At 45.2% G+C, this 12,348-nt stretch overlaps 1 protein-coding gene across 2 annotated transcripts in view; it reads right to left on the bottom strand.

Annotated features, from left to right (window-relative positions):
* The window catches only part of LOC127595842 (Krueppel-like factor 7), a 28,127-nt gene extending 17,516 nt beyond the window's left edge, over positions 1 to 10,611 (bottom strand). The window contains exon 1 of one of the 2 annotated variants that reach the window (XM_052057756.1): positions 10,284 to 10,611. In XM_052057756.1, the coding sequence (XP_051913716.1) occupies positions 10,284 to 10,385 (102 nt within the window). In that variant the 5' untranslated portion in view covers positions 10,386 to 10,611. The remainder of the gene's footprint in view (positions 1 to 10,283) is intronic. The other variant, XM_052057758.1, reaches the window with a different exon arrangement.
* Positions 10,612 to 12,348: the final 1,737 nt, after the last annotated feature.

The following is a 12,348-nucleotide window of genomic DNA, read 5'->3' as shown; positions in this document are numbered from 1 at the left end:
GGATGGAGGCAAAGGCGGGGAGGAGGGGTGGGGGTGGGGGAATATAATCCCAGCGATGAGAGCGCCAAGGAGGGAAATCTCTTTAACTGGATTTGGGCGAGCTGCTGTTTATCGGTGTACGAATGGCCAAGTAGCCCCTCTTAGCTGTCAAAACCATCCTAATCTAATCACAAGACATTTCAGCCATTTTCCACCGGCATGCACATGGCGCGTGTGCGCATCCAGGGGGGTCGGTGACAATCGCGGTTTTCTAGCTTGCGGTGGGATTTGGGGAGTCTGTGCTCCGGATGTAGGGGGCCCCATTGTGTGAGGCAGACTGGCTAATCTTCATTACCGCGCACAATGGCAGGTCCAAAGAGCGACTCCTGGGCTGCAAAAAGCACGGGAAACAAAAGGGTGGCGACCGCTGAACCAGCGCGGGCAGGGAGACAGGTCGAGAATAACGGGGAGAGAGATAAAGGGAATAGTGAAGCGGAAACACGCGTACTCGCACGGCGAGCGTTAGAAAAGGCCGCGTCCTGAGTGCCACTGTGGCGCTGCGCCACCACTGATAACGTTCATTCATACATGCTGAATTCGGGAACCTTTTTCAATGCTTTCACCACAGTGACATTGTGCAGCAGGCTGACATCGTCCTTGCCACACCAAAACTCTCAGGAAAACAAGAGAGTGCATCGAAAGCCGGTCAGTGGCAGTGGCACAAGTTGGATTAGCTCCGGTAAGTGGTGGCGTGCACTCGGGGTCGCGCGGCTTCAACTTTTTTCAGACAGCACTAATGTAATGAAAGTCGAATGGATGGCGCCGAGTCGCTGATTACATCAATGGTATCTTTAGGGCTACGGTACTGTATTAGACTCGGGACAATTAGTGGAGCTCAGATGTCGAAGAAAACATTGTAAAGCTGAATTTAGCTGTTTTGCTGCACGCAAATTAAATAAACAGAAGTGAACATGCTTTGAAATCTAAATTCTAAACTCAACCTAAGTCAGGTAATTTAAACATTTTAAAATATGTTTTTCTATTCGTAATTTTAGAAACCTACTTTTATTTCTTTAATTTACTTTCTTATTTTCAAGTCCTCTGTTCGTATTGTTAAATGTTGTTTAATGTACGCTCTTTTTGCGATTTTGCTGGTATGTTTGGAAACACTTTTAGCTGATGTGTCTTTCCCTGTGTGAAGCACATTGAGTTGCCTTGTGTATGAATGTGCTCAATAAATAATGCTTTGCTTTGCCTTACCTGAAATTTCAGTGGAGGGAATGCTTTTCCATCATCTCTTTTCGGGGACAATCAACGGGATTTACATAGAAATTACACATAGACATGGGCTGGGTGAATTACGTGCCACATAATGTTGAGGGAAAAAATCCTCTCAATCGGTATGTTCGCCGTTGGAACAGCAAGGTAACAGTTGCAAAACTTAGCCAACATGCACAGCAGCGGAATCTGCATGGTGGGCATTTGCGTGTTTACAAATAATCACGGATGTCCTCGTGAGTGGTAGTACAATTCCCAGCACTCCTTCCGCTTTGATTGTGAAGGCACAAACAATTTTCAAAATCCCACTTGAGCCAAGCATTCGGAAATTCAAGACAATTTGAATCAATTAAGGCAATGGATTGATTTCATTCAATGCACTCATCTGTTGCAGAGAGCGGCTCTGCTTCCTCCAATTCAAAAACATTTGTGACGAGTCGACGTCAAGCTCTAAGTGTCATTGTGGAGTTGGAAAGTCGATGAGTTGACTAGTTCACACAACACCATGCTTGCACACTTACACAATACAGAAATGCCTTTTCGTGCGCCGGTATGAGCAGGTGGGACACTGTCGTTCCGCCTTTATTCCCGCAGCAATGCTTTTAAGACAAACCCGAGTGGAAGAGATTAAGTCAAGCTGCTTAAAATATTGAAAGACATCTTCTCGCCACTGGGCTCTCCGCCAAGAATTGTGAGAGAGCCCCTGAGTGAGTTGATGTTGGTCACGGATGGGCGGAAGTGGGCTGAACCCAATGGCCCCTCCGCTGCTGCAGCACAAACGGTCTGCATCCCAAATTCAACCCCAAAGTGCCACAACAAATGCTGGCTGCATGAGCTGCAAAGGAATCGTGACCCTTGACCTTTGCACGTAACTGTGTTTTGCTGCATGTTTCTGTGTGGCAGGGCGCGCGCGCACACACACACACACACACACACACACACACACACACGCACACACACACACACACACACACACACACACACACACACACACACACACACACACACACACACACACACACACACATTTAAACCCAATAAACTTGCACTGTGATGCTTGCTCTGTTGCTGCGCTTTTCTTACACGCACGCAAGCACACAGACACATACACACCAATGAAAATTATTGATGTGCTCTGTTATAAAACAGTGGCTGGTCCCTGAAGTATTCCTGGCAACATCACGGGCTGAAAATAGCTGCCGACCCAAATAACTTTCCCCGACGGAACGGAGACTGAGCCAGACCACAGCCATAGGCAACTGGCTTTACTAATTGGCATCATTTGACAATGAAATAATATCTGGGACGCAATCGTGGTAAACTAAAGAGCAAGAAGATGTGCTGTCTAGCCAGGCACATGCCTGGGAGGAGCACCCCGTCGTGTTGGTCTTACTTAACAGAAAATACACATGGTGTGTGTTCATGTAGAAGTGGTGTTATCAAGGCATGCTCGGGTGACTTTGGTGTTGAAGAAATTGAGTGAGGGAGACCTAAATGAAGAGCTGGAGAGTCATCAAATCAAAGGGTTGCCGGAGCATCATGAAGGGCGCACTGATCCACGCAGCAGGATGGGCGACCATTCATGATCATGAAAAAAAATACATCCTGCGACTAAACTGGTCAATTGAGCCTCGCACATGCAATGTAAGCAACTGGCTTCAAACAAAAAATCGCAAACAATGAAACAATTTACTGTATTCTACATTATATTTTGGGCGGCACGGTGGCAACTGGTTAGCAAGTCGGCTTCAAAGTACAAAGGTGCCAGGTTCGATGCCGGTTCCGGCCTTCCTGCGTGGAGTTTGCATGTTCTCTCTGTGCCTGCGTGGGTTTCCTCCCGGTACTCCGGTTTCCTCTCACATTCAAAAAAACATGCATGGCAGGTTAACGGAACACTCTAAATTGTCCCGTAGGTGTGAGTGTAAGGCGGAGTGGTTGTTCATCTTTGTGTGCCCTGCGATGGGCTGGCAACCTGTTCAGGGTGTCCCCCGCCAACTGCTAGAAGACAGCTGGGATAGGCTACAGCACGCCCGTGACTCTTGTGAGGATAAGCGGATTACAAAATGCATGGATGGATATATTTTATAAACCGCCCCCCCCACCCCCCCACACAGATTGGCAAAGAATTAGTAGTTATTTTATAATAACACAAAGAAGGGAAACAAGCAAGAAATAAAGTACAGAGTGTGGTTCTTTGAGGCTCTCATTCTGCTCATTTAATATGGCAGGCGTTTATTGGCCTTTGCAGCTGTGACATTGCAAGGCTGTTTACCTGAGATTGACATTTCGAAATGCGGCAAAACTGTACCTGACAGGTGACCACCCCTTATCAAATCTAGTGGTGCTGTCGATCCCGGCCCGCTGTGCGACAGCTCAGTAGCGTGTGTTCGCTTTGCTCGTTGTGTGGCGGGCCTAAAGTTCAAACAGGCACTGGCCTGCTCACATTATGCGATGAGAACAATGAGGAAACATGTTCACTGTCATGCTGATTCATGGCTCTTCCTACAGGTCTCATTAAATCATTGCAGCCCAGTTGCCAGGCCTGTTGGAAAACCCACCGTCATTCAAATTTGACACTTATATGACCCCCACCCTCACACCAAGGCTAAATGTCAGAATAAAATAACACCACATCTCACGCCCCGACATCTCGGCCAATCCCAGTTTTCAGTTGAATCCGCTGGTTTCTGAGGTTGATGTATCTCAAACACTGCAGGAGATTGGAAGGAAAGTGACATCGGACCTAAACCATTTCATACGGTAAAATCTTTCCATTTTTAAATGAAAGTCACATTCCACCCTGCTTCAGGCTGGTATTAAAAATAGTTGTCCGATGATAAATATTAGCAATAGGATCACCAAGTATGATGGAGCGAAGACAGTGAAGCAGGTGAAGAAGACGTCTGGTTTGCATGTCATGCGAGCATGCAAATCGCACACAAAGCGCCTGACGTAACACTGCGAGCTCCTGCTCCACTGCCACGTCGCAACCTTGGGCCAGGATGAGATCTCGAGATCTCAAGAGAATTGAAAAGCATATGCAACCCCCTAGAGTCAAGATGCTTCGCCCTGCTTTATAAACAAGCGGCTTTACGGCATGTCCTTGCCACCGTCAGCGGCGCAGGCTAAAGGCCTTGATTGATGACTGGCTTCAGATGGCAACAAGCAGTGGTGTTTACTCAGTCAAATTGCCCTTGTCTCTCTCTCTCTGCCCTCCATCTCTTTCCTCTTCTTTGCTCCCATGGGAGAAGGTCTTTATGGCTGGATGTCTATTTTTTGTGCGTCGTGTGCTCCCTGGGGCTGGAGAATATTCTCCCGTACAGAAGGAAACAAGTAAACGGGCAGAGATCTTTCTATTGGCACTGCTTAACAAGGCTGCCTAGCAACAGGTAGGCAGTGAGAGGGGACGACGTGCTTCCCCCTGAAAGACATACAACGGATTCTACATGCTCCAGATACAAATCTCATGACAAATGTAACAGAGCAATCCAAATGATCTTCCGTACGGCCTGCCTTTACAAACGTGGTCAGCGTTCACCCACTCATCATGGCCTTGAATGCCATCGTTATGTTGTTTTGCATGATTTATTTGAACTGTTCTTTTCTCAGTGTGGAATGATTCGACTGGTCAACAATTTTTCCAAAATATTTTCATCTGACATGTCAGTATGTAAGTAATAATAACAATAGTATAACATATAATATGTAATATGGTCATATATTTCAAAACAATTATGAACTGAGGTTTGGATTCAGCCATGGGGGATTTTTTTTTTCTGAAATGTCACAGCTATGAATTACAACACATGGTAAAATCCGCATTGTACACATTTTTTAGGTCATCCTTGAGAAAAGAAAAAAGTATCTCAAAAACCTGATATGGTAGAAAAGAAAATAAAGCCATTTTTATATCAGTGTCAAGATTTCGTTCAAGGAAACATAAAGCAATGTCTGATTAAAATTTGCTGTTGACAAGTGTTGTAAAAATACACCTTCAAAGATGTTTAAAAATAAAGACTAGATGGCAAAGTTCAAATTCGTTTGGATTTTCTCGATTTGATGCTCGAATATAAACTTATACTGACAAACTCCTCGAGGCACCAATATTTGGCTAAATGTGCTTTGGTAAGTTTCACTTCAACTCGACGTGTTTTGTACTATTTGTGCTGAGGGGAGACACGCCCTTCCATCTGTCGGAGTGTTGTGTAGATTAAAATATTTGGAAAACTCAAAAGTGTTCACACACTTGTATTGCTTTGAATGTCTAAACCGAGCCAAGGTCTAGATCTCTGGGTGCCATTGTGATCTCTTTGCTTTCGCCTTTTCCACATGCAAACTGCTGTGATCCATCCATCCATCCATCCATTTGATCCTTACGAGGCTCAGGGGCGTGCTGGAGCCTATCCCAGTTGTCTTTGGGCAGTAGGCGGGGTACACCCTGAAATGGTTGCCAGCCCATCGCAGGACACAAAATAGATGGAAAATCACTCCCGCTTACACTCATACCTAGGGGACAATTTAGAGTCTTCCATTAAACTGCCATGCGTGTTTTTGGAATGTAGGAGGAAACCAGAGTACCCGGGGAAAACCCACGCAGGCACGGGTAGAGCATGCAAACTCCACACGGGAGGACCGGAGCTGGAATCGAACCCTGAACCACTGTACTGTGAGTCGGACGTGCTAACCAGTCCTCAGTGCGCCGCCCAAAATTGCTTTTAGTCACAAAAATTAACTTTTTGACCATGAAAACAACTGGGAAGGAGAGTGGTTGGTGTGGCATGACGTCACAGTGAATTATATTCTCTTATGAGCTCATTTCAAACATTCAACATTTGTTCTCTTCATAAGCATGATATTCAAAAGCTCCTCTACTTTGTATTTATTTACTTATTTTTGCAGGCTTCTGGTTCTCTAAAATGATAAAACAGTCGGGGCTTATTATGACAAAAGATTCCTTTGCACGCACATGACAGCCTGTCAATGTGTTTTCATGTGTGCAGAAATTTTGATGAAACCTCACTGCTGTGCAGCAAAATGTTCTCAACAACGAGCCTGTGACACGCCGGGCAGCCGAGCAGTGTAAGGTGCTATGACGAGTGTCCTGATATTTGGCTGAAATGATGTGAAAGTCATTTCCAAGCCGCATGCGTGAGGCGTCAAAACGACAACTGACTTTTCTACTGGTCGTTCATCAAACTTGGGGCGGCAGAGGGCTATACATAAAGATGTGCTCATCCACAGCGTTCCTCGGCCCCTCCCGCTGCTCCTGACTGGCCAGACAGCGGCATGTCAGGCAAATAAATACATCCGCTGCCGCGCTCTCTTTCATCAACGCTTCCCGGCTTTTCGTCAGTGGCCATAAAGCAATAGCAGGCACATATCACTGCCGATAGCCTCTCAGTTGCCTGAATGATGAGACAGACATGGCAGAGTTCAAGATGTGCTCTCATAGCAGATGGGATGTTATTAGGTCAGGGGGTCACTCGCACATCTCGTTACACAAACCTGCATGCGCACAGGACCATCAACAAGCGACAAACCTGAGCAAGCCTCAATGTGAAGAAAAAAAACCCCACCAAGTGGCACGTCTTGTTAACTGGGGCTCCAAATAGAGTCTGAACCGTTTTGCCTCATTTATCAGCTCATTTTAATTGGATAAACTCGTTTTTCTAATGGCCATTTTCTACCCTCTCAAACAGACACGCTGTCTCGCTGCAAATAAATGTTTTGAGGAAAAACCTCATGGCTGGATTATACAAAGGCTGCCTATTTACAGGCCAGGCCGTGTCCAATAGATTCTACGTGACTGAGATCTCCTGACTGCTTTTTGGCTGGAGGCTGACAACACTCATATTAGCCATCTGAGTATCACAAGATCATAAGAACATTGTGCAATAAAAAAACAAGGACCAAATTCATATTACAGACTTTATGCAGTGAATTCTCCATTAAATCATTGTTGAACACCACATTAGATGATGATCAAGGTATCAGCCGAGGCTATCTGAAATAACTAAGTTTACATTTGTCCGACATTTTCCAGATCATAGTCCACTTAAACATGCCTACTGGATGGATCAACCCTTCTTTTTCATAAAACAACACCAAAGTGAGGGGAAGTGTACCAGAACAAGTGGAGCTACTTTTATTGGAAGCAAAGAGGATCCAAAATGTAAGGAAGCAGGGTAGCTGCTATCGAGTCTGCCGTGTGTGAGAAAAGCAGCTGTGACCCACTGAGGATTACGCAACATTTTCCAGACACGCGGCTGGATGTGTGCTAGCACATACGCATTCAGCTGTTTTCTGATCAATGGCAGATGCCACTCTCTATCTTTTTGCCTCCACCTTCCCGTAAACTGTAGGTAGCGTCACCATACGTGTTCTTCTCACTCACTTTTCCTGACTCTCGATCCATCCCCGCATCTTCCTCTTCTTCTGTCTGTCTGCAGTAGCTCGTCAGTCCTTTGGGGTCCAAGCCCACCCGATTGTGAAATGAGAAACCCAACTTCTTCCGTTGCCATGCTTGCACCGACTCCCCCACCTTGCCCAGACACAGCCATTGAAATGTGCGTGTGCGAGAGTACATGTATGTGTGCGCCTCTGGTGGCCGGCCGTGCCGCGCTGCTGCCGCTTCACCCCACATTCAGGGAAGGATGTCCACATATAGACACCTATAATGCATTGCAGCGACATGAATCCATTTGTGTGTGTGTGTGTGTGTGTGTGTGTGTGTGTGTGTGTGTGTGTGTGTGTGTGTGTGTGTGTGTGTGTGTGTGTGTGCGCACAAGTGTGTTGAAGCCATAAGGGATAATATATTGTATGTGTTGGAGGGCATGGAGTGTGTTCTGGGGTCAATGACACACAGTCGTTTGTGGTGTCCTGCTACCAATCAGGGTCAAGTGCTACAGAAATAAGCTGCATCATCAGCGGAGTCTGAAGGCTGCTGAAAAATCACCCAAGATGCCGATATGTGTCTGCCCACATGTCATGTCAGGCTTTATCAAAGTGGATGGCAGTTTACAAAGCGCACAAGAAACATTGGTAGAACTCCAGCTGAGGTAAGTCGTTGGTGGTGTTGGGTTGTGCTTCTCTGAGGGGAAAAAATCACAACTAATTCCAGCATATTAGCTTGCAGCTATTTGTTCCAACTCTGAATGAGCGACCATGCAGGGATTTGCTTGTGAGACATTTCCAAAAATGCAACAAATAGTGCCCTCAAAAGTATTATTTGCAGACATTGGAAACGCTTTGGTCCATTCATGTCTGCTCCCCATCCACATTTTAGAGCTCGAATCACGCCTCAAAGATACCGATAGAAGGGGACACAGTCACCGCCCTCGCCATCACATTTCCGTAAGCCATTTTGGTCCGACAGCAGTGCCCTCTTATCTTCAGCCCATGAAGACATCATACTCAGAATTGTGGCCGAACAAGAGCAAAATGCTCAGACCTCAAGCTTCTGATTCCTGAATTTAGGCGGACTCAGCGACATCTTCATGTTGTTGCAGCAGGCATACATACAGCTTGCTCTGCAAACAAGCCAACAGAGTGCTTGTCAAAGTGTAAAGTAAGGCAATATTTGGTCATTTCCATTGGTAAGGAGACACACGAGACTGTTTGTGGGATAGTTACAATTTGGAAGAGTTGCTGTGGTATCAATATTCTAATAGACAAGACATTTCAAGATGCAGCAAATCTGACATATCCAATAAATCATCATATTGAAGTATTAAACAACGCCATACACATTGCTACAAGTTGGCGAAGTCCTGTCCAATTTAGTCAGAGGACATAGTTTTTCCATTCTAAAATGAATTACATCTTGCGGGCTGCAGGCTATCATCCCAGTCAGAGCAAACTGACATTTCCAGCCTCTACAGATAAGAGCTCTTACACTCGCTTCCATTTGCATTAGGTATTGATTCAGAGATGCTGGCTAAGGGGTGAGGTGCGGGAGTGCCATTTAAAAATCCACTGAGAGTGGAGGCAGGGAGTTGGGAGCATGTTATGAAAAGATGTGTTGGTGGATAACAGTGGGATGCCAATTAGGCTGCTTGGCCACAACGAATGGATCCATCGTCACACACTGTTCTCCCCCCACCCCTTTTTTTCGGCATGGAGAAAAGACAAGAATGCTGAACAATGTTATGTTTATCCATATCTAATGTTTGTTTGTCTGTTTGCTCTCTCTCTCTTTTGGTTGCTCTGTCAAATGGAGCTTCCTAAGCATCATCACCAGAAGCAGCTATATGCAGGTGGTGCTAAAATAAATAAATAAATAAATAAATAAATAAATAAATAAATAAATAAATAAATAAATAAATAAATAAATAAATAAATAAATAAATAAAGACAATAACATTGCCGGTTTTTCAATTTCACCCTAACTGTCAAATTATACCAAAAAAATACGAAATACTTGAAAAATATGTATTATTTTATCTAAAATGTGGATTTGTGGAGAGGATGACAAATCGTCTCGATCACCATGCTACCACGTGCGCATCTCCCCAGCCGTCCACTGAACTTGTATTCAGAAAGTAAGATACAAGGGGAAAGAGAATGGGTTTCTGGAATGTTTCTGGAATATTTATGTCAGCATTATACCTAAAAGATGCAAAGACAGACATGTCAGGGTATCTATTATGGATAAGGAGAGAAGGCGGGTGAGGGGTTGTTGAGGGAAATGGGAGGGGGGGGGGGTGAGGGAGTGCGCGCATCTCTTCGTGTGGGGGCTTCACAACTCGGTAATGCGGATGTATAATTCACGACCAATTCTGTCTCGGTGGGCATCTTCATCTTTCCAAATCACAGTTGACAGCTTTATTACGTGCCGGCGTGCATCCCATCCAGCTCTGGGAAGTGTCACATACAGTATACTGTATGAGTGATAGAGTCAACAAAAAAAGGGGGAAAAAAGCTTTTTTTTTTGGATGGATCCAATACTATTTAGAAAAAAAAGACGCCAACTTTTGAGCTGAGTGCACAGGTGCTCAGTTTCAGCCCCGCGCCGTTTGGACACTTACCTGCTGCCAGTTCTCTTCCAGCGAGGGCATGGCGGAGAAATAGCCGGTGTCATGCACGAGCTGAAGTTCCTGAAATATACTGTGGTTCGCCAGGAGGTCCATGCTGACGCTCGCGTCCGGAAAAGAGAGACTGATCCACGGGAAATGCGCCTCCTCTTTTTGCCGTGTCACTCCTCTATACGCGCACGTTTGTCATATTAGTCCACAAGAAGATCGATTGCTCAGAAGGTGATGATCGTAAAATAGATCGGAGGAGATGGAGGCTCCATGTGTATCCGTATTGCCAAAATCGACCCTGATGAGAAGCCAAGGGAGGGGAGGGGCGAGTGTAAACGAAGGGGCGTGTCTCTCTGTGTCAATCAACTCCCCTGTTTGTCCGTGTAAGGTAAATGGGCGGTTGAGGGGGCATTAAAACAGCGGTGGAGCGTGGAGAGGAGGGGCTAAGAGAATTGCACGAGCTGGATTGGCTCCAGCGGATTGTCACTCACGGCCAATATGGGCTGGATAGGCGCGCTATTTATGGATGGCTATATTAGATTTGGAAGAAGGTCTGAGAGGATAGTCTCCTCGCAGAAGCCGTGGGGTGAACTTGTACAGACAGGCAGGACTGGCCGGTATTGTTTCACAAAGCAAATATTTAATTATTGTGAGATACAGGATGTGAGGCTTTGCATTACACCTGCATTATCGCAACCTACTGGATGTCAGAATGAGAACTCCAGTACCCTACGATGCACGCAATTTGTTGGATGAGGTTAATAAGTCTTCTTGGCCTGAAACAAGCACATAAATACAGCTTTAAAAATACACCAACTTTTGTGCACATTCAAATTGGGTTCAGGGTAATTTAAAACCCTTGATGTGTTCTCATGGTTTAGTGGATGACCTTAAAACAATATCGTTTTTACAGTTGCTTTGATTGCTTTGTAGACACACAATAGCACAACGTGTGCCATCATCGACTTACATAAAGTAATTTAATTGTGATCTTTTTTTGCGATGAATATTTGCGAACTTTAAAGTGTAATTTTGCTGTGCTGTGTAGTGAGCCATTTCGAGAAATGGCTTTCTGTAGGCTTCTGGCTAAAAGTGCTATCCACCTAAGAGTTATGGAGCCATCTGTGCCTTTGATATGCTGACATCCTGCAAATGCCTTTTCATATGAGCAGACGGTATTTTTATAAAATGGCATAGGTGTGGATGGCGATTCTCTCCGACACTGTAGTGGTCAAAAACAGATGCTGTTTACGTGTAGCTGTTGTAGCCATATATTATTGTGGCCCGCTGGCATGTTACCCATGCGCTGCAAGTTGTGGACTGGATGTGCTCGGAATGACAAAGATGCATTTCAGTTGTAAGTGATTCCGATTATTTGCTCTGTCCGTGGATGAGCGCATCAGAATTCTTGGTGATCTGTAATCTCATTACTGTGTGGAAGGGGAGGAGGCCATGTGATTTGTGCATGGCATTTTGGGGAGGAACATTTGCTTCAGATGGACGACAAAGCTCCGTCTGACATTTATCCATCTGACACAACTCACTCCGTCTCTCCTTCTTCTTCCTCTCACTGCTGCCCCTGATATGCTGCGTTTATTCCCCCTTGTTGCTCTTTACATCTGCTTTCATTCCTCATCCGTCTCTGACTGCCATGACCATCCCACACCTAATCTAGCAACCACCTTCACCGACAAGCCTACAACACACTTTGGATTTCACCATGTGTGTTCAGTAAGATGAGAAGAGTGACATAAAAGTGGACACTTTGCATCTGCATCCTGGCTCATCTCCTCGTGCCTCTTTGTATACCACAATGGCAAAAGGAAAAAAAGAAATTGCATGTAATTTCTTGGTGAGTGAACGGATCTGTCAAATTGGCGTAAAGTGCACATCTACACTTAAACATGGTCTGAAAAAAAGGTGCTATGGTCCTCCATTTGTGGAGGCAGACTCTAAACATCTTTTTGTGGTGCTACAGCATTATTGAATGATGCCGGTCAGGATAAACATCACGCCAACTTTTTCTTTCCTTTGCGTTACACAACCTTTTGAGCCATTCACCTCGATC

Source organism: Hippocampus zosterae, chromosome 2 (genome assembly GCF_025434085.1).
Source record: "Hippocampus zosterae strain Florida chromosome 2, ASM2543408v3, whole genome shotgun sequence".
NCBI lineage: Eukaryota > Metazoa > Chordata > Actinopteri > Syngnathiformes > Syngnathidae > Hippocampus > Hippocampus zosterae.
The sequence above is the reverse complement of the archived record's forward strand: the minus strand, read 5'-3'. Positions and strand labels throughout refer to the sequence as shown.